The sequence below is a fragment of the Paramisgurnus dabryanus genome, chromosome 6, assembly GCF_030506205.2.
Source record: "Paramisgurnus dabryanus chromosome 6, PD_genome_1.1, whole genome shotgun sequence".
In the NCBI taxonomy this organism is placed as follows: domain Eukaryota; kingdom Metazoa; phylum Chordata; class Actinopteri; order Cypriniformes; family Cobitidae; genus Paramisgurnus; species Paramisgurnus dabryanus.
Window position 1 is genome coordinate 18,581,355 of NC_133342.1, and position 24,061 is coordinate 18,605,415.

At 36.1% G+C, this 24,061-nt stretch overlaps 1 protein-coding gene across 1 annotated transcript in view; it reads right to left on the reverse strand.

Annotated features, from left to right (window-relative positions):
* Positions 1-371: 371 nt before the first annotated feature.
* The window catches only part of ak5 (adenylate kinase 5), a 74,333-nt gene continuing 50,643 nt past the window's right edge, over positions 372-24,061 (reverse strand). Inside the window, exons 8-14 of the mRNA XM_065269642.2 lie at positions 21,577-21,653; positions 13,804-13,846; positions 13,051-13,095; positions 7,760-7,923; positions 5,900-6,013; positions 2,749-2,943; positions 372-1,049 (exon numbers count right to left, since the gene is read on the reverse strand). Of these exons, the coding sequence (XP_065125714.1) occupies positions 984-1,049; positions 2,749-2,943; positions 5,900-6,013; positions 7,760-7,923; positions 13,051-13,095; positions 13,804-13,846; positions 21,577-21,653 (704 nt within the window). The 3' untranslated portion in view covers positions 372-983. The remainder of the gene's footprint in view (positions 1,050-2,748; positions 2,944-5,899; positions 6,014-7,759; positions 7,924-13,050; positions 13,096-13,803; positions 13,847-21,576; positions 21,654-24,061) is intronic.

A 24,061-nucleotide genomic window follows, 5' to 3' on the forward strand; every position in this document is an offset into this window, starting at 1 on the left:
ACCTCCTTATGACATCATAAGGAGAGACAAATTTCCATGACCTATTTTTTCATGTGCTTATAGAGAATGGTTTAGCTAAACTAAATTGCTGGGTTGTTCTTTTTCACATTTTCTAGGTTGATAGAAGCAATCATAGCACTTAAACATGGAAAAGTCAGATTTTCATGCCATGGCCCTTTTAAATCATGCACCATGCCTTTAATTAGATAAGTACTGATGATTGGTGCTAAATTGATTCACATTTTTTGGGGGAGGGGGCTACCATGTATAAAATTCCCCCAATACATGTCACCAAAACGGGTGTCTCTGTGGCATCCCTGATTTCTCCAGATGGCAGTTTCTGTGGTCTCAAAGGAAACAAAACACTTAGATGTACGAAATGCCTTTATTTCACTTTGCTTGATAAGAATACATTTATCAGACCTCAATGTGAAATTCATCCACTAATCCGTTATACCCAGTACCTCTGGTATTCAAAGCGTGTCTCCTTCAGTTCATTCATTTCTGCTTTCAATTAAATATACAATGGCAATAAATTACTGTTCGGGCATGCTTCGCACAATATAAAGCATGGAATTAACTCTTAAAAGTGCTCTCCAGTGGGCGTCCTTGTGCTCATTCCCATTCTCAAGGTTAATATGAATAATTGACAAGGTCCAAAGACACCAAAACATTATATTTTATGGCAATGAATCACTTTATATGGAAAGCAAACGTAAGCCTATAGCATGATTGCTCAATACCAAGAGATGGACACAGTTGGTATACCACTGATAAGATTTCATATTCTTGTATATACAGAGAATGATGTGAAGTTAATGCTCGCCAGTTGCCAGCTGGTTGACGCAAAGTGCACGTGACGCACAGAAGCTCTGTTTTCACAAGTGTGCATGTGATAAACGGTAGTGTGTAAATGTTGAATGTGAGTCAGCCTGCAGTAGAGCTGTAAGTGATGGCCGTCTCCTCCGGGAGGCAGTAGAATCCTAACAGGAATCCAAGACCAGACAGATCTGCTCAAAGACATCTTCCGGGGGCTGCTCAGCATCAATCTGCACAAACACACACATTTTTACATGGCTATAAAAAAACTTGAACTGAAAAGTAGGGCATAGCTAACAGGAGAACCATCATAAAGCAAAAAAATAAAAATAAGTTAAAAACATACATGTGCTGTGCTCGAGAGTAGAAAACAAAATTAATATGTGCCTTATTTCTATGATTACCATCACTGGATCAGATATAATAATACTCCATTTTGTTTGAATGAAATGCTTTTTATAAAGGACACTCAGCCACTATATCTGTGTCTGACAAACACAAATAAGACAGAAAAACATTATGACTGATGAATATGTTGCTTTGCTACATAAAAAGAAAGAAATGTAATTTTGTGGGAAGTTGTCAAGCATCACAAGTTTTTTTTTTTTTTTTTTTGCATCACATAAGGATCACACTCCTACACTAACACAAAACAGATTTCCCACACCTTCCGAATGATCATCATCACTACTTTGTTTTCTTTTGGCATTGTTGGATAAAAAGTTTTAAAATAAGTTGTTGTTTAAATAGTATTATAGGTATTGTTGATGTGTATTATGTTACATTTACTTTCTGGGTCTCATGTGTTGTAACATCTAATCCTGCTTTAATCCTAGTCACAGACTAAAATGCAGGTTGGAGCTGCACACTGTATTGACCTATCTTAAAGCAACACTATGTAGTTTCCATGTAAAAATGACTTACAGCTCCCCCATGTGGTTGAAAAGTGCAACAGTGCCTGGTATCAGACACTCTTCTGCAGGCAGGGGGAGGGGCGGGGCTGTGTGCTCTACCCTCCACCGCCACTTTCAGAGTGTGCTTGTAGCAGCTAGGAGGCAACAGTACAATTCGTCCAGTTAAAAGTTGTTCTATCACTGAAATAATTTTAGAGACATTATTTAAAGGTAAAAAAACCACAAAGTGTTGCTTTAAAATATAAAAGTGCCATTGTCAAGATGCACACCAGTATTGTTTTTGTAAGAAAAAAATACTTAAAACAGCAAGAATGTATTTTATTTCCAAAAACCTGCAGCAATCAGACAAGCAAGACAATCAGACAAGTGCGTACGTCTGCTTGGACCCTGACGTGGCGCTAAGCACTTTTCCACGTCAAAGACAGTTTTGATAAATAAGGACTTTGCCGTGGATTGTTGCGTATGCACACTTTACGGTTAAATCTGTGCGTACGCATGCTTTATAAATTAGGCCCCTGGATTAATCTAAACCCTGTCTGGGAAACCGCCCCATGCTATCTAAGCCGTATGTGTTGAAATTGATCCTGCTTGCATTTGGTCAAAATGTTTATCTTTATCCACTTAACAGACTCTTTCCCTTTAAGATATATAAAAGTAGGTTTCAAAAACAAATCGGATTTCCTCCAGCTGGTCTCATGTTTAATCCACTTTCATTGATTTAAAACTTAAAACTTCCTGACATGACAAACTCAAATCTGGCTGCTATGTGCTTTGTTTAATCGAACCCATCTTACAAATCAGACAGGTTTGGCAGTGGGTCCTAAACGTTGGATAAACAGTAGACCAGAACTGCAGACTTTGGAGCGCCGTGGAGTCTTTTTCTATCTGGGTTTGTATCAAATTGTGTACAAACAGTTTGATTACTGTCAAAGAAATCAAATTGTTTCACTCAATCGGCAAATTCGATTAAAACATTGCTGGATTCATGCGTTGATACAGCTCAATCCACACTCACCTTGTGTAAAATATCTCTGTGTTCATAGTGACTGATCAGTGGATTGATCAGGCTGCAGAATCCATCTACCCTGCGGCGAGTGTCTCTGTCTCGAGCTTCTTTAGTGTGTAAACTGCAGCTGGCCCTCTGCTTCAGTCGTCTGCTCATCACGTCTGCAGAACAGTCCAGTAACAGCACTATGTCGGGCTGCCCCATCTGTTACACACACACACACACACACACACACACACACACACACACACACACACATGTGCAACAATTAAAGTATTTCAATTGCAGATGGGCATCGAAAATGAAAATTTTAAATGGTGTATGATTGTTTGTCTTATGTGGAAATGCAAAAAGAGAAGTATTGCAGATTGTCCCGTATGCACTTTTTCCATACAAAAGTCAATGGAGAATACTGTTGAATAACAAAAGCATGTACATTCTTTGTGCTATGTAGAAGAAAGTCACAGGAAATGAAAATGACATGAGTTTTGGGATTAATGATGTTGCCTATAGTGCCTTTTTTACAGTGTTATGTTGTTTTAAAGCCCCTTTAAATGAGAATCACAGAAAACAATAAAACTGAATACTAAATTAATGTTAAATAATAAAAATGAAATGTGAAGTATTTATATAGTATAACAAAATAATTAAATAAATGGAATTATAAAATTTTATTTGTGGGGTGGGTCAATAAAAACAAATAAAAACCCTATGTATGTTCCATGCAATTCACTATATTTAGGAATATACAGTACTGTGCAAAAGCCACCAGCTTTGTTGTTTTAGCAAAGTTTTAATGTCCATCCATATTTATTTTTCACTCTTTTTTTAAGATACAAACAGAAAATACAGGCAATATGTACACAACATTAAAAACAAAACAATTTTCAGAACTTAATTTCTTTTTCAGGCATCAGTCAGTATTAAGTGTGTCCTCTCTTGGCACGAAACACTTCTTGAGATTTTTTTGAGGAGACTGAAGTCCTAGAATTAGAAACTAGGATTTAAAGGAACAGTATGTAGGATTGTGGCCAAAACTGGTATTGCAATCACAAAACTTGTGGCTAAAACTGGTACTGCAATCACACAGCTGGTGGTCAATACAGAAAATGACAACATAACATCAGTTGAGGGCTGTAACTACACGTTTTAAATGACAATATCCTGGCCAGACCACTGTTGTCAGTGATATAAGTATTTGAAATGAAAATGATTTCTTAATGTGAAGTGACATACCAGGGTCATTTTATGATTAATTGATATACATTTCTTAAATACTGTTCCTTTAATTTTATTTAGGTTTAAGAAATCCTGCAGCTGCCTGATATTGATCAAGTGGAAGAGAAGTTTACTATAAATACTTGACACTTCAGCTTATACTTTTATACTTTTTTTAGGCTTTTTGGCCTTTATTTAGACAGTATAGTGGAGTGTAGACAGGAAAGTGGGATCGGCAAAGGACCTCAGAGACGGGGAATCGAACTCGGCTCGCCGTGAGTACACTGGTGCTGTCGGCGCACTAACCACGGGGCTATCGGCGTTAACTACTTTTATACTGTTTTTAATACTACTAGACATTTCCTGTATTTTCTGGTTGTATTCTAATTAAGAGGCTGAGAAATAATATACAATTGCAAAAACAACAAATCTAATGGTAGCATGGTGGCCTAAGACTTTTGCACAATACTATATATCTTAATATTTTGTTAGGTTCTTTGGTAAGGTTACAATACGATTCACGATTTTATATTTCTTTTGGTGTGTAGGTGTGTATTAGTGCGCTAACAATATGCAAAAAGTGCATACGCCAAGGTAAACGATGACGTGAGTTATCATCTCCATAAATCTCTTTTCTTGGACTACAACAAACACACGGATTGTAGGCAACAGTTTACTTCCTGTGATTGGTGAACTTCCCGTTTTGGAATCACAGCCTGTAAGTTGGCATTGCATTGTGAGTGAATCTTTCAAACATGGTAAGGGGTGTCACATTTCCTGCTGACGTCAGAGGTATTCAGGCTAATCACAACGTACAGATTAGCTGGCCAATCAGGGAGACAGAGCTTTTCAAATCCATGCATTTCAGGAAGAGAGTGAAATCTGAAGCTACAAAAATGTACAGTATGTGGAAAATAATGTGTTTTTAACCATAAACCACACGAACACATTATACAAAATACACAAAATAATGTTGTTTTTAGCAATGAAATAGGTGCACTTTAAGGTCAGGAATTTATGAATTTATAATAGAAACGGTGCTTTGTAAATGTTAAAATTTTTTATCATTATCCTATCTTTTTATTAATATGACCATGTTGGTTTTTATATGGTTCATAAGCATGTTATTGCCAGTTTACATGGTGATGTAATCTGTTTCCAAGCACTTTAAGGCTTTAGTATATCGCTTTTAGTATATCTATTTGATGGTCGCACGTGCAGGGCAAGTTGTAAAAATAGATAAAAATAGATACAGTGGGGTAGGCCAAATAATTTCATAAAAGAAGCCTGCGGGTTGGTTGAAAAATCCAGGCTGAAGTCTGATGATGTAATTATGAGATTAGGAGCATCATGGCCTAACTCCATCATTATTAAGGATATAAATGTTCACATTTTACATATTGTTCTTTACATTAAGAAAAATGTATTTAGTAAGAAAATTTTAAATGACTTAAGATTATAAAATTATTTTTATGTATATGAATAGCTCAGATACAAAATCCTCTAAGTGCATCTGACATGTTTCCTTGTAAATTCGCATTTTTATCAAACTCTTAATGAATTCTTCCAACAAACCGGTAATTCTGAATGACCTGAGGCAGATTTGAAACGAAAGTATTTAATTAAGGTTTAACCTCCTAAGACCCAAGATTTGATTTGTCTTTTTTTCAGATGTCTACCAGCTATTTTGGGGTTAGGATAAACCAATAAATATAATAACCAAATATTTTTCTTAGAACATGAAGCAGTGTATTTGTCCATGTTTGTGTAGATTCCAGTTACACAGAATTAAGTATTATGGTCTAAACAAGTAAAACATTTAATGTCCACGTATGTGGACATCCAGATCTTATAATACTTATACATTGACGGAGGTGGTGTTTAGTGGCTTTTGTATCTGACTTGCCCACCCCAACGGATCAAATCACTGAACATCACTGACCTTGTCGTCATACTCCAGCGCCTGCTTTAGGTTCTTTGGGAAACCAGTGACCAGGAAACCCTTTCCTTGACGCACAGTGACCATAGACTCGCACAACAACTCCAGCAGTGTCTCCTTCAAAAGCACACAAAGGTAAAATTTACTTTTATATGCATAACATCAATCTCCATGCAAAACACGTCTATAAGACTGTAAAGCAAAACCCCTGCATCGGATCGGAAGTGAGAAGTCTGGGACAACTAAAAGTAGTTCACGCAAATGTTAATGACGGTCGTGTTGCTAGGCAACAGCACTGTAACGTAAATCATTTGATTGAGTTTGAATCTCTTGGGGCGACATGCCAAATTTCACAGGGCTCCATCAGAAAATACAGAGCAACATAGTGATGAAGACATCAGACCTGCTTTTAAAAGACATGTGGACAGTGAAAATCAATTAACTGTGTGATGTTATGACATTTAATAATTCCTCATGCAAAGATAAAACATTTAAAGATTCTTCAACAAATTACGTATGGCACAGTGGTCAACTTATATACCAACCTACAACATATGTTCAGTTACATTTGCATGTATTAAATAAGTAGACGGGTGATTCTTGCAATCTTGCGAGGTGTCATGAGACATTTTGATAATAAAAGTAAATGCTATCAAAATAATAAGCATATGGTTATAAACATCTCTTCATGTACTATTTTGCATATGATTTTAAATGACAAACCAATTTTGTTGTTTTTTTTCCACATTTAAATGAAAAATTTTCTTTACCACAACATGTCCATGACTGGATTTGGTTTTTTTGACATGGAAATATTTATAATTAAAAAATATAAAAAGCTTCAGTGCATGTTATACTATAAACATTTACAGTAAAGAAACATGTCGTATTTGGTGATCACTGGTAAATGTAGAGACAATAATAAGGAATATAAATGTGTCCAAGACCAATTTTCTCATCCTCCGCAACAATTTTCAATCATTGTTTAAGCGCTCAAGGAACTAACATTTTCAACAACAAAAAAATTGTTGGAAGGGACATAATTGACTGTGACACTCAAGATGGCTACCAGGTAAGCAGTTCTTATTTTTCTCCAGATACAAGTTGTACTTTTCTTTGTCATAGTGCCTAGACAACCTTTTAGTTCTCATTACCGAAACATGAGTTTGTAAATGCATATATTTTTTATGTAATATCGTGTTGCGATAATGATAATTTTTGATTAAGATAATTTAAAAAATGTAAATACTTCTATAGGAAATATTTTTTTAAATCCTCTAAAAATAATGGTTATAGTAAGTTCATAAGAAGAAATCTTATATGTGAAAAAAATTGGTTTCAAGGGTGTTTTAAAAATTCTGATGCATGGACACCTTCTAAATCTGGATTTTGTGTGAATCACCCAGACGTTTTTATCAATAAAAGAGCATTTAACATTTTGTCAAAGCACAAAAGTTTAAATTAATTCTATGATAAATGTCCCATTTAAAGTCGCAGTTTTCTAACTTTAAACTGAACACTTCAACTGAGGGAGCAAATCATATTTTGTCAACTGTAACTAATATAATAAGATTGTAAGACCTAAATGCTCAAAGAATATCTGCTTAAATATCAATGTTTTTCCAGATCCAAGCTTTAAGCTTGGTTTTAAGCTTGTTTGGTGCTGCCAGTGAATTTTTGTCAGTAAAGTGGCATGGTCTTTTCTTTGGTGGTATAAATAAAGCAACAAAGGAGCAATTATGTTTTGGTATTTTTATGCAAATTATGAGAGAACTGTTTATCTGTCTTTGTTGGCCACACAAACATAAAATCTGTTGAAGCAGGCCGTAATATGCAGTAAAGGACTTTAATGTGAACATGCACCTCGGGAAGCTGTTCTCCTCTCTCTAGAAGGTCTCGGAGAAAGCGTCCTCTCTCGCTGTGGGACTGTAGCTCACTGCAGAGGATGTCCCCAGGACACAGGCGTTTTAAACTGTACCGTTCCTCAATCTTCTCAGACTGAAGAGCCTTTCCTGATCCAGGCCCACCTTGATAAACCACATACATACACATACATCGGTCAATAAGAGTGAGAAAATGAAAAGAATATCAAGATACAGCAAGGAAAGAGAGATTGTTCTAGATACTGGGGAATAAAGGCCAGAGCTTAAAGGGATAGTTCACTTTAAAATGAAAATTCTGTCATCATTTACTCATCTTCATGTTGTTCTAAACCTGTATGAATTTTTTTTTTCTGATGAACACAAAATAAGATATTTTGAGAAATGATGGTAAACACACACAGCAGATAGTGACCATTGACTTCCATAGTGGGAAAAAATATTTAGGAAGTATTGTGATAAATGATGAAGAAAATATTTTGATAAATGATGGTAAGCACACATACGGTACCCATTAAATTCCATCATATTTTTTTATTCCTACTATGGAAGTCAGTGGTCACTATCTGCTGTGTGTTTACCATCATTTCTCAAAATATCTTCTTTTGTGTTCATCAAAAAAAAAAAAGAAATTCAACATGAGGATGAGTAAATGATGACAGAATTTTCATTTTAAAGTGAACTATCCCTTTAAGTAATTTACTGTCTTGAGAGATGTAAGAGCGATTATCAGCAAATATCTTATCGGCTGAACCTCAGACTATCTACTAACCCACAGACCTGACGTGTGTCCAAACTCCCATAGGCTTTCATTAGGATTCCTCATACAGCTCAGGGCAATCCTTATCTACCCAAACAGCCCACAGGCAAACTTCCTCAAGACTACAGCGTCTTCCACAGCCTGGAGCGGTTGTCTATTACACCCAAAGGGATGTTGCAACAATATTTATAAAGCTTTAAAGCGGATAGTTTATCCGAAAATGAACATTCTGTCATCATTTACTCACCCTCATGTTGTTGAAAACCTGTTTGAGTTTCTTTCTTCTGTTAAATGCAAAAAGTTATATTTTGATTAATGATGGTAAACACACTGGTGACGGTTCCCATTGACTCCTTTTCAAGGGAACACACACACAGGTGGATCGCACCATTTCTACCCTCACCCACGGTTCCAGCACCCCGTTTTTGGTGTGATTTTTCACCTCCGCCCCGAGCTATGAAGACTGTGGTTTTGTCCACTGAAGGGGCTGGGCCCATAGATCCCGGTCTTTCTAGCTGAGGAGACCATTCTTCCGTCTAAAGTTCCCCCCACAAGGAATCTTAATATCTTAAAGTGGAGAGTGTTCATTTTTTGGTGCAGTGAGTTAACTGCCTGTCTGGTAGAGTTTTGGAGTTTTTGCAGGAAAATTCACTTCAGGATTAACTCCTACGCTGAAGGTACTTATGGCAACTATCTGCTTATCACATGATGAGCAAACAATCAGGAGAGATCAACTGCTAACTCGCTTCCTTTTTGTGGCACTCAGAGGCTTATGTCCTAACTTTTTCGGATCAGAAGCAGCACATGGTGTGTCCTGTGTGAGCACTGGACACATAATTCATATAACTGCTCATTGGGAGACATCTGAGCAACTTTCATATGCTTTGGTTCCCCCAAGAGGGGTGGTACGGCGACCAAGCAAACTCTCAACATTTGGATAATTGAGGCTGTCCTTTTTGCTTTCAGCACCTCAGGTTGGCCCCCTCCTCTGGCCGTCAGGGGGCATTCGACTTGGAGTATGGTGGCCTCTAAGGACTCAGGGTCAGGGGTTCTGTTCAGGATAGGCTGGTCCTCTCCACTCACACCTGTCAGGTTTTATGAGCTGGACCATCTACTCCGGGTTCACGTGTCTTTGGGTACTAGTCTCCACACAGTATACAGAGCTTTGTAGTCTGGTAGCGTGGGTATTGCATTCCCAAATCGTTACTACGGCGATGCAGCATGAGTTCCTTCATAAAAACAACGTCTTGGGTTATAAATATAACCATGGTTCCTTAAGAAGGAAACAATGCGCTGTGTTTCCCTGCCATACTCCCTGCGTCCCTGCCTTGCCTTGCTTCGGCACAGTCAAGCTAAAGTCTGCTTTGCTGGATGCCCTTGGTTCTACGTAATCTTGCCAATGAGGTTTCAGACGTAAACAAGCAAAGGGCATTCCCAAAGCGTCACTATGGCGACCCAGCATCTCGTTCCCTTCTCAGGGAACCATGGTTACAAGTGTTACCTGAGACGTTTCCACAATACTTGTTTTTCCCATTATAGGAGTCAATGGATACCGTCAACTGTGTGCTTACAATCATTTATCAGTATATAAACTCATAAAGTTTTAAAACAACATGAGGTGAGTAAATGATGATAAAACTTTCATTTTTAGGGGACTATCCCTTTAAGAAATGATTTCTAGTAATTGCAGAAATAGTAACCAAAGTTCAGTGAAGCTTATTGGTGTGCTGTCTTACACTCAAAACGTATTTTCATTAGAAAAAACTCGAAAACGTAAAAAAAAAGTTGAACTCATAAGACACTATAATGTTAAATTGTTACATTTTCCAATGGCACTTTTAAAAGAATAAAAAAATCTAAACAAATAAAATAAAATTAATAAGGTTTACACCTAAAACACATATGTCAACTTAAAAGGAAAAATAATTTATTTTTTCTTTTATTAGTTTTACTGAAGACAAGTCATATTGTAATAAATAATAAGCAAGACTTTACAGTGTTGTTTTTTTAACAATAGTGAATGCACAAGGAAACAACATGAACATTTGTATTGTAAACAAGGAATAATCAATTCTGAAAAACCCTTTTGTTCATGTTAGCTTATGTATTTAATAATAACAAATACAAATCTTACTGTAAAGTGTTACCACACAATTTTACCCCACATGCATATTGATAAGGTTATTTATATTTTACTGAAAACAGAAGGACAGTTTATTAGGAAGTCCATTTGAGCAATTGGCTCAAGCCAAATAAAGGATTAACTATTTATTGCATAATAATAAAGGTCACTGTAATGTTGTCATATTATGAAAAATTTACATTTGGATTGAGTGTCAAAAAAGCTCACGACAAGTACAAGAAAGACACGACATCACTTAAGTTAAAGTATCTCCATTTAAACAGTCAAGAGAGGAAATTGAGTCAGTCTTCAATCATTCGCAGTCAATTCCAGGAGGAAAAAACTGAAATATTATGAAATATTTCTTTCACTCAAAAGCTTGTTATTTCTCTGACAGTGAGAGAAATATGAAAAAAATAAGTGGGTGGTTTCATAAACTAGTTTTCTGCAAACTTTTACAAAAAAAAAAAAAAACAGTACAGACTAAAATTTGTTGTTGCTAGCTTCCAAAAACAAACATTGTATTTGAACAACCAAAAACAACCAAATATTTTATTCGTTTATACATGTCCACCCACAAAAGACAGCCTGGACAAGAAAATGAGACCAAAATAGAGACCCTTTGTGTGGCATGTTTGAACACTGTCAAGTCAAGAGATTGTGCTGAGGGAATGGGGAGAAATGAAGTGCATAGAGACCCTGTGAATTAAAATGCATCGCAAGTCTCCTTAGCTATGAAAGAGCAATCACCGAGCAAAAATAATATCCTCTTGGTAAATATAAATCTCTTCATTCCTCAATAGCTTTGAGACAAATCTTTGTTCCAGATGGTTCATGCAGACAGCAGCTTTATAAATGCTTGTCTTTTGCGTCATGTGGATCCATAAATCTGATAATGATGCTTTTAACCTTTCAATCATTTTACAAGACCCGATTCTCTAAACTATTCTAAGACTAAACTTGAAGCTTACCAAAAAGAACAACTTCCCTGAAAGGAGCCTTAAGGCTGACAATTAAGTCTAATGGTTAGTCATTTTTGTCTTGTACAGAGCTAATACATTTTCCCCATCCCTTTAATGTCTCACCCATACCATCCATCTCACGTCCATCCATCTGTTAGACAGCATATCTAAAGTGATATTGAGAGCATAAGGGCTTTGTGTTTCACCTTCATTGCCGTTCCAATCTAGTGATCCAACACAGCTTCCATTTAAAGAACTGTCAAATTGATTTCTTTCAGTCTCCCTTTTGCCGCAAAGATGCTGTGTCGCTGTTAGGTAAAGCTTTTGAACCAACATGAGGAATACAGCAACCATCCTGCCATCCATTTATCTTGAACATGAATCATACTCAGATGTTGCCACCAGTTCTATTTATGAACGTTATTTGGATACCTGAGATGCTTTTAAATGCCCTCAATTTCACACTTCATTGTGAGGTATTGTGTGTGTGGTATTTATCTAGTCAAGTTTGAATAACCTGTATATAGATTTTTCAGCTGTGCATGTGGAAAATAATGAATTATGATGTTCTCTGTGAACATATGGGGAAATGTTCCCCACACCTGCGTGTTTGTTTCTCCCTTTGTTTGGTTCATTTAGACGTATCTGAACATGGCAATCGTGTTGGGATCCTCCCTAAAACAATGGAATGAACAAAGTGGTCTTGGCTCGATCACAAACAACCTCTTTTTGCTTGCAGTATTAATCAGACCCAACGGACCAATAAACCAGGAATATGAATGAATATGAATATGATGATGATGGATAATGACATGCAAGGATTATTGTGTTGGCAAATACAAATATTTGAAAGCAACACATAAAAATACAAAATTTACGAGGTGTTAAGTCTCAAAGAGATGGGCTTTAATTGTTCAGTCGAACAGTACTGCATTCAAAATGAATAAATAATTATGGACAGCTACACAGAAACCCACAATAAACCAACAGCTGTTGTCTGACAGATGACAGCTGCAAGCAGAATCCCAGAATTACATGAATGCATTCCTACCAATGAGAGGACACTTTATTTTTTATTATAAAACTTTGACCAAAGAAAAAGTGAAGATTCGCACAGGGTTATATACAAGGCTTACATTTCCTCAAAAAACGTGTATATTTTTTATGGCCTCTGATTAAGCAAGTGTAAGCCTTGCATATAAACGTATGTGGATTTTCACTTTTTTCATTGGTCATAGTTTTTTAGATTGACTGAATCTTTTGATATTGGACATTTTGCACTGCTCCCCTTCTGAGACCTTATTATAAAACTTTGCCATGTGAAAACAAACCGAACCAAGAAGAAAATGCAACATTGTAAGAATTTGAATATAGCAAAAGGTCTACTGTTATGAAAAACCCCTTAAAATGTTACTGCTTATGAAACATACCGATCACAAAGATGACCTTTGGTTTCTTGGTCTCCACTGGAAAACCTGGTGGCATATTGAAAGAAACATGATTAAAATGAGACTAGATTTAAGAAAGATTTAAAAATCTTTTTAATGCCGCGTGTACCAGTAATACTAGAAACGAAAGAGAATAGCAGCAGGGATAGAAGTACAGAAAAAGAAGTACATCGACACTCATTCATTTTACATTCAGCTTTATATCATTTAAGTCATTTGTGACCCAATCTGTGAAATCCAGGCATTGTTTTTAATCACTGGCATGTCCTTACTCAGTCATTATTCATTATTTATTTAAGATGTCAAGGTTATATTTTCACAGATTAACAATTAATTTAGCTGGGTTTTCACAGACGGTGTTGAAAATTTTTCAGAAATTCACCTTCTTAAAATTCATTTTTTAAATATTCAAGAAGCAGATTTCAGGAGTGATATTTCACTCTTAATATTTCGGGTGTAACAGTAGAAGGAGAAATCTGGGAATGTCAAGAGACATACACGTACAAGTCTAACATTCTCTTATATCCACACAGCAATCTCCATGCTGGTTTGCTCTTGAATATTAAAACCCGAACTTAAAAAATCAAAACCTGAAATATTTTTAATATCTGCCACTGTTACACAAACAGGTCATGCACTAAACAACCTTATTTACAGTACATTTTTCTGTTTCATAAGGAATATAAGAAGGAAAACACACAACTATGTTCACATACAGTAAAACACTGCACTTACTTTCTGCAATCGCCTCTGCATATCCTGAAACCTCTTCATCCGTCTGTGATAGAGAAAGATACATAAAAAAAATTTAAGCTATACTCTGATCAAACACTGATCAACTGCAATGGTTTTAAACAGAATATTTTCTTTAATTTTTAAATTATAGCTGTAATTTACACTTACATTCTGCAGGAAACACTTTACTTGAAGGGGTGTTCATAAGACAGACATGACACCTTTATAATCATGACATGACACGTGTCATGAACATGAAGGAGATTTTATGCACATTTATCACAACTGTCATTTAGTGTAATTTGTTTAATTATGTCATATATATGCAAAGATGACATTGTTGGAAATGTCTTTGTTATGACAACTTGACATAAACCATTACATCATAACTTGTCACAATTTATAAACGTGACATTGCAGAATAATTATCAAACTTAAGAAACTACCTAGCTTTAAATTAATTATTTTAATTATTTTTATATAATTAACTGTTTTTGCAGTGAGATGGACCAAACACTGCATGGCTTAACCCATCATTGTACTGTTTTCCTTTCATTTTAGGTGAATCGGTCTCCAAATGCAATAAAACATCATTTTATCAATTGTAATTATTATTATTATTGAATTATTGATTTTATTGGAATACAAAACTTTATGAACATTATGAACTGAAGAATATTCATGAAGTATTCATAAAACTATTTGACGGAGTATTAACACTTAATGACATTTAAATGACAGATTATATTTTACCACTGTAGTTGAGGTCAAGAAAAATATTCATGATGCTGTTATAAAACTATATGACAGAGTATTAACACTTAATGACATTTTAATGACAAATTTAATTTGTATCATTGGTAAAAAGTGGTCAGTTATGTTGTCTTTGTAATCTCAAGTTGTCATGACAAGTTATGATGTATTGGTTTATGTCAAGTTGTCATAACAAAGACATCTCAAACAATGTCATCTTTGCATTAAAAATTACATAATTGAACGAATGACTCTTAATGACAGTTGTCATAAACGTGCATAAAATCTCCTACATGTTCATAGCACGTGTCATGTCATGATTATAAGGGTGTCATGTCAGTGTTATGAACACCTCTTAAAGTAAAGTGTTACCAATTACTTCAATAAGTAACACCTATTTTTTTAAGTTGTTTCAACTTAAATGTTTCTCCTGAAGTGAAACTGAAGTGAAATTTTAAGTAGAAAAAAAATTGAAGTTATTTTTTAAGTTGATAAAAAAAATTCAATTTACAGTTATCAACATAAATGTTTGTTGGGAATCTAACCCACATCATTTTGTGCTGGTAATGCAATGCTTTACCAAAGATATTGAATATAACAAAATTGAGCAGTCATATTACTATGAATAGGGCGGCAATGCAATGCTCAATATGGCCTCTCTGGCAACACAAGTCCCGCCATCCAGTTAAAAGATCCAAACATTAATTGATAAAGACAGACATTTGTGCACATCTGCTGTTGGTGAAATGACCTCGAAAAAAGGTGTTTTTAGCACAGTTTGAGCTCAACTCTTTCTCCGCCATTGACAAGCTATCTCGTCAATTAAGAAAAAACTTTTGCATTTGCAAAAAAAGAACTTTTATGTTATGTGCGAATATCCCCTAGATGGCACACTTACACAATTTATGAAAAAACTAAAGCCAAAACGTTATTAACTAATTTTTAACTCTATGTATATTTTGATGATCGTTCTGAATCTGATCTCTAACAAAATTCCTTCCCATTTTTAAAAAAAATACCCATATTTAAGAGTTTATAAGCAGAGAAAAAAATGAAATTTTTTACCATTTTTTGTTGTTGTTGTTGTTTATTGTTTATTTGAAAGCAGAGGGTGTGTTCTTTTATTTGATATATTTGTTTATATAGGAACATTTTTCTGGAAGGCATTTTGTGAAACTTTTATGAAAATCACAAAAAAATGCTGTCAGGCAACTTTAAAAAAATGGCTGGTGGGGAATGAGTTAAGAAACAAAAGTTAAGGTACAGTTGTCAGTTTTAATTGTTGGTCAGAAATAGGTTGTTAAATTTTCATTTTTAAATGTGATTCTACAGATATCTGTTTTTTTACCATTCAAGTAGAAAGGATTTAGTCTTGCATGACTGAAATGACTGCCTGCAAATATTGCCACCGGGTGACGTGACTTCTCTAAAGGGACTTTACCAATTGAGCTACACCAAGTGGTAATAAAAAAACTAAACGGCAGGATTAGTAAATCATAGCTTTTAATTTGTGTGTTTATTGTGTAAAAAAATACTCAAAATCAATAAAGAAACTAAGCGATGATAATTAAGATGATAACTATGATTAACAGAGCAGAGAGAGAGAAACATTAGGCAATAATCTGCCACTTTTGCAGCATGAGAGAAGATGATATGAAGTGTTTGCATGTGTGAGATGTGTATGGAGGAGGAGTGCAGGGTGTCTGTGATGAACTTGTTTGTGTTGTGGGCAGGCCAGCCGGTCCAATGAGTCACGACGGAGAGAGTGAAAACAGTCCCACATGCACACAAATATCCAAACTGAATCCTCACAAAATTTACATTAGTGCTGAGTAATTATTATAATTTGTAAACTTTTACATTTAGTTTGCTGTCAATCTTAAATATTTGGTTAAATCAATGGCCTCTGCCCCACACATGCAGCCAAATCATAGCTGTGCTTATACAGTATTATTGTACCCTTAGGGGGCGTGCACACCAAAGCTGTTATGCCTGCGGCCGTCGCATGTTTTCAATTGTTTCCAATGGAAGCTCAGTGTTTTCAAAAAAGCCAGTAACTAGCGGTTTTCTTCTGCGCTGAGCATCGAGAGTTGAAAAATATTCAACTTTGGGTGAAAAGCTCCGCTCGTCAATTTCAGTTCTCACACGGCCGTCCAATCACAGCGGAGGTGCGGGACAAATATCACAACAACCAACCGGCGCATCGTACAATGACTGATAAACACAGCAGTAGTATCACTGCAACCAAATCGCTCAGCTAAAGAAAGCTGGCAGTCAGCGTCCACCGGAGGTTTTCAGCCGTGTTAAAAAGCTTTGGTGTGCACACCCCCTTACATGAGTGATGTTACTTTTTTACATTTGTGCATTTGACAGATGTTTTACTCGGTGTCATACATTTTTATCAGTACGTGTGTTCCCTGGGAATTGAACCTGCAACCTTTGTACTGCTACCACAATGCTCTACAGATGAAGCTACAGAAACACCCTTTTTAGGGATGTTTAAATATTTATACTGCTTTAATTAAGGAATGTTTTGCTTTGAAAATAAATCCAAATGTCCTTCTAGTGAAGCCGTTTTATTCCATAAGTTTTTCTTTGCATTTTTCGCATGTTCTCTCTTTCTCTTGAGAAGTTATTCTCATGAATATCAGTCTGCCTCTCATTCATTAGCTGTGCGGAGTGGAAGGTCGCCCTGACACGCTGGAGTCGTTTGCCTTGTTTTTATGCGTTGAGGAGCCGTAGGCGCTGCAGGAAGCGCTGGATGCATGATTTCAGCAGACAAGCCAGTCTAATAATGCAGCACTGGCGGTTTAGATAGATGAAACACTCATTCGTGTGCTGCATCTTAATTATTGTTATTTATTTTTTAAAGTACTATGTACCATGGCACAGAGATGGACCCTCATAATAATACCATGGTATGAATGGCACAAGTTAATCCCTATACTTCCTGTAAAATCTCCATCATGCTTTGGTTCCTGTCAATATCATAGGCTGCCGAAAATAGAAAGCTTTTTATTTAACTCTTTACTGAAGATTTTCTGCACTGTATGGACTTTTTGATCCGAGTGGTTGGCAGACGGTCACAGCAGAACAAAGCCGGTTTGCCCAGAGCCAAGCACCTACAGAGCAAGCTTCATGCACGGAGATAAAGACTGTTCTGAGATCAGCTCTCATCTAGAGAAGTGGTGTGTCATGTGCTGGCAATGGCATGAAGATGAAACTGTCACGCTGTGAGTGTAACGACTCAGTCTGCACAAGCATTACATCAAGTGAATAATAAACACCAGCTTTCATTAATAAACCTCATGGATTGTTTTGTAGTCTCATGCGGTTACAACTTTAAACGAATATAATGCAAAATGCACAACAGCTCCCCTTTGGAAATGCCACGGATTCATGAGTGACAGGAACGGACTAATTGGTTGTCCTCCATTGTGTAACGTTGCAGTATTCCTCGGTGGATAACAAGAATTCTCTGAATTAGAAGATAATATGCGTCTCTGTGTGATAGGGAGTTTGTGTGTGTGTGTGAGGGTGAGAGAATTAAAAAGCGAGTGAAGAGAACAAGATGCTCGCAGGAAGAAAACAAACACAATTAAAACAATCGATGACAAGTACACTGTGGGATTCCTGACAGTCTTGAATTTATTTTGTATAAATCGAGACCTGCACACAGTTTAGCTGAACATAGTGTTAGGATTCTCTGTATGTGTTAAGAATAATAAACGAAAATCCTTTACATCTATTTCTTTACATTCAGACAAATTGGTCGATAAGCCATATGAAGTTAGCCATGTAATCTAAGGATAATAGTTGAACAAACAACTAAATCAGTCTGCATATTTTATGATGTGGTACTAAAACAACCTCTATATGCAAGTTTGTCAGAAACACTACTCAAAAAAAACAAACGGTGCTATATAGCACCAAAACTGTTGCTTCGGATCGTAACCATAGAAGAACCATTTTTAGTGCCATATAGCACCGGTGAAGCACCAGTGAAGCACCTATATGGCAATAAAAATGGTTCTTCTATGGTTACGATCCAAAGCAACAGTTTTGGTGCTATATAGCACCGTTTGTTTTTTTAGAGTGTAGCTTGGTTTCCATCACCTTGATTTTATGCATTTTAAAGTATCATAGGAGACGAGTGATGAAAACTCCAAATTTCGAATAATAATCCCTCAAAGTGAACATATCATAAAAATCTGACTTTTTCGATGTTTAATTCCTATAATTGGGTCCCCAATGCTTCTTTTAACCTAGAAATTGTGAAAAAGAACAACCTAGTCAATTAGTTTTGATAAGCCATTCTCTGCAAGCATGTGAAATATTAGGTAACTGTGATGTCAAAAGGGGATCTTATTTTAAAAATGTCCTCCCTTAATCTGCACTATCCAACCATGGAATCCTTTCATCTGATCCGGGTCTGGCGGTACCATTTTTAGCATAGCTTAGCATAATCCATTGAATCTGATTAGACCATTAGCATAGCGCTAAGAAATAACCAAAGAGTTTCAATATTTTTCCTATTTAAAACTTGACTCTTTTGTAGTTACATCGTGTACTAAGACCATCAGAAAATGTAAAGTGGCATAATCAAGAACTTTGCTGCTGTAACATGGCTGCAGTAGGTGCAATGATATTACGCAGCGCCTGAAAATAGTCCCCTGCTATTGAAAGTAACCAAGGGGACTATTTTCAGACAGTGCGTAATATCACTACGCCTGCTGCAGCCATGTTACAGCAGTAAAGTCCTTGATTATTACGCCAGAATGAGAGTATAGTTCCTAGCCACATCGACCTAGAAAATCACAACTTAAAATTTTCTGTCAATCTAGGTAAACAATGTAACTACAGAAGAGTCAAGTTTTATATATGAAAAATATCGAAACTCTTTGGTTATTTTTAGCGGAATGCTAATGGTCTAATCAGATTCAATGGATTATGCTAAGCTATGCTAAAAGTGATACCGCCAAACCATTTGAATGGATTCCAAAATGGTAAAAATCAATTGTTTGACTCTAGGAGAGCTGGAAAATCAGCATATTTTCAAAAAAGTAGAGTGTCCCTTTAACGATTTTACAACTGTTTATTAGGTTTTGTCCAAAGAAGTGGATGTTTTTGCCAAACAAGCTTGCATGCGAAAAAGCTTTTTGCAGTGAAATGAAATCAAATTTGTTAAATACCAATAAAATGATTAAGTGACATTTGTGAAAATAAGGCATTTCAATTACGGACAAATAACCTTTTCATTGCCATTAAAGTGAAATTACTGAACCTTAACATCATTTCCGCTCTACAGCAAATTCTTTCTGACCTTGTAAAGAAACCAAGGGCATGGATTTGGTTAGAACATTGGGGGGATTGACGTGTCAACTAAACATATGCTTTCATTAATCATTGTATAGCTATTGGAGGGCTTGTAATTGTTAGTTTTGATTATACATATTTGATTGTAAACTACGCCCGTGGATCTCACACAATTACCGTATTTTTCAGACTATAAGTCACCCTTATTTTTGATAGTTTGGCTGGTCCTGCGACTTCTAGTCAGGGGCGACTTTTAAGGCACTATGAATAAATTTGGACATATATGAACCAAGAGAAAACATTACGATCTACAGCTGCAAAGTCCGCTTTAAGCTGCTCCTGTATTTATGTAATTCAATGGATTCAGTGATGTGGAATGACGAGCCTGCAAACTTGATGCTCGTTGGCTTGTTCTGTCCATTTAGCCCATTCAGCCTTCCAGGTATATTCTGTATGCTATTGTGTATCATGTAAATAACCGATAATGTTACATTAACGATCGGACACCAATTCAGCCTAATGTTTTGTGTGCTATTGTTTAGTTGAATAACTTGCCTTTCGAGATTAAACGCTGTTTTTCGGGTTGGATTTTGTGAAATAATTTTAGTCCAATGCAACTTATATATGTTTTTACGTCTACATGATGCATTTTTGATTGATGTGACTTATACTCCGTAGAGACTTATAGTACGGAAAATACGGTATCCCTCCACACAGCCTTGCATACTGAAAGGTTACTGCATTGAGCTACTGTATAGAGCCATCTCATTATATCTTATTATAGAACTTTCCACACGCTGTCAATGACTCAGAAACATCGATTACATTTCCTCATTGAAGGTCAGTGAACATGTACCGGTCATTAATATAATAATTACTTTGTGCTCCTGAAACACCTTAAGAAACATAGTCCATTAAGGTAGGGAATACTCCTAAAATAGCCAATATTACGGAAATCTCAAGGACTTTAAGTTTGGCATCATTAAGAGAGTGGCTAATGCGTAATACAATGAAAAGATAAAGACATTCATAATGGCCATGTGCTGAAACAAACAGGCCTGTCATTCAGCAGCCATTTTCATTTAACACAGAGTGTCTCCCTCTAATAACCGTTAACTTGTTTTATCAGAGATTCCAATAACTTCAAAATAAATTAAAGTGATGAGACCGATGACATGTTAATGATCCTCTAAATGCTATTGTGATATCACAATAACAGCTTCAGCAGATAACCCATCAGACCAATTTCATTACTGTAACTAATTAAGAATTCAGACTAGCTTCCAACAAGAACAAAGAGAAAGTGAAAGAAGGGCTCGACTAAACTAAGAAAATTGTATAAATTATGAAGAATATAATAAAATATCATTTTAATAAAGCGCATGTAAAGTGCATTTGGGTTTGGTGATGAATTTGCAGCTTGAGGTAATAAATAACAATCCCATGAAGCATTGCGAATGATGTAACTAAATTAATGGAAAAATTCAAAGCTATTTATTTAAAGTAACTGATTTTATCAGATAAATTTACATTTATGCATATGGCAGACGTTTTGAGCCAAATCATTTTACAATGCATTCAGTCTAAACATTTTCCCTTGTATCAGCAGGCACTCAAGAACTCAAGTAAATAAGAATATTTTGCAAAATATATCTACAAATATACGAGCAGTTGAGAGTGTATGGGGGAATGGCTTCATTATACCTGTTCATCAAATTTGGTAGGTACATCTGCCAGACTGCTGCTGTCTGCTAGCAAACTGAGATCAAGCTCACTGGGTCCTGCAGAGAGAAAAAGCAATAAGCACAATTAAGTTGGAAATAAATACATTAATGTAAACATTTATAAAAGACATGGATCAACCAGTGTTGTCTGAGATTTAAAGAGGAACAAATGAAAGAAGGATCTTTACAATGAAGCCTTGTTTTATAACAAAGAGACACATCTTTACCTTTAACCTACCGATTGTTATTAAAATATCATGCTGTGGTGAAGTAATATTTCTTTATTGTTCTCTAGTTACAGCAGTTAATGTTTCACAGAGAGAAAACAGTTACTGACTATTATATCTGCCGTTCACAGATGCACAGATGGTAAATTTACTTTTCCCTTTCAAGTGTGGTTCACTTGGCATTGTTTTTTAGCTATAGTAACCAACTACATTGCACTGTGGTAAAACATATTTGTGATATGTTAAGAAAAACTACAACCACAGTGCAGTATAAATAGGGATGTGCCCAAAGCCAAATATATTATATGGAAAGGCACAGATAAGGAATAACGAATTCGGAATGGCTTCAAAATGACATTCAGCCATGTCTCATGTTTGCCCTATATAAATACAGTATTGTGCAAAAGTCTTAGGCCACCATCCCCAGCTTTGTTTGTCTACTGTCCATCCATATTTATTTTTCATTCTTTTTTAAGATACAAACAGAAAATACAGGAAATATGTACACAAAATTAAAAACAAAACAATTTTTAGAACTAAGTTCTAAGTTTAGTCTTCTTCAGGCATCAGTCAGTATTTAGTGCAACTTCGCTTTGCACGAAACACATCTTGAGCTTTTTTGAGGAGACTGAAGTCCTGAAGTCTTTCGATTAGAATTAAAAATGAGGATTTAATTTCATTTAGGTTTAAGAGATCCTGCAGTTTCCTGCTATTGCTCAAGTGGAAGGGGAGTTTACCCTACACTTCAGCTTATACTTTTATACAGTTTTTAATACTACATACACATTTACTGTATTTTCTAATTGCATTCTAATTAAAAGACTGAGAAATAATTATATATGATCACTATACAATCGCAAAAACAACAAATCTAAAGGTAGCATGGTCAAAATTGCAGTGCCGCTTCAGCTTTTATCTTGTACTGGAAGCATTTGTGCAGCATTTAGTGCAAATATGTTTATCTTCAACGGCGCCTGCCATGAAGTACCATGTCCGGAGAAGGGACAGAATTTTGGGTGCATGAGCAAGGCGTGTGGACCAACTCCGCTTCACCTCTGTAACCGCCACCATTTTGCCGCTTCCCGCACATCTCCTATTGAAAAAGAACTAAAAACTTGCGGTTTCCGCATACCGTGTGAAATGGCCTTTAGACTTTTGCACAGTACTGTGCCATAAATAAATAAATAAATAAATATGGCACATCCCTATACGTATGAAGTGCGGTAGTCGCTTTGGATAAATACTTCAACGTAATTACAACAAATTATAACATATACCTTAAAGAGTGACTGACATATCTATATTATTGATAAGGTTGCAGACAGCAATTATGTCTAGCCCCATTGCCTAACTTCTTGGTGAACTACGGCTCTGTGTAGTAAATGCCACTCCATTTGAAAGCAGGTGATGGCGATTTACTATACTAATCACAAAACCGGCTTTACTGATGAGATACGTATAAGAATCACAGGCGATTTATCACCCACCCCTATATTTCAGGTTTTGAATGTATATATTTGCATTAGTGTATTTGATAGATGTCCATTTTTAAAATTACTTCCTGTAGCTTAACTGGTAGAGTATTGTGTTAGTAGTTCGTGCATGGGTCCATTCGCAGGGAACACACCTACAGATAAAATGTATAGACTGAAGGCACTGTAAGTGGCTTTGGAAAAAAGTATCTCCAAATCAAACCCGCAACATTTGCACAGCTATCGCAGTGCTTTACCAGTTGAGCTACAGGAACATGCAGTCCTGAATTGCAATGAGGTCACAGATTTCTCTTGAAAGGATGCTAGCTGGAATGAGAAAAACAGGTTTCCACTGCCAGATATGTTTTTCAAAGATTCTGACAGCTCACTGGGTTGAACATAAAAACTCACGTCACAGGGCTATGGCCTCAGCCATGAGGTCACAAGTACACAAACACACACACATACAGTTTCAGTTTTTCATAAAAGCATCTGTTTTAAAGTTGTGATTCAGCACAGTAGCATAGGCTGCTAGTGACTGATCCTTTGTGACACTGGTTGCCTCTGTTACATTATAGCATCCGCTGACACCTCTAGTCTCCGTCCTCCAGCACTAAAGCAAAAGTGACAGCAACTTGAAATAGTGTCACACATTCTTTTACAGATAGCATAGTTTCCTTAATCCTTCTAGCCTGCATCATATCTCGGCCAACCTTTTTCCATTCAAGCCATTTGAAGGAGAGCAGCTGTTTGAATCGTAAAATGT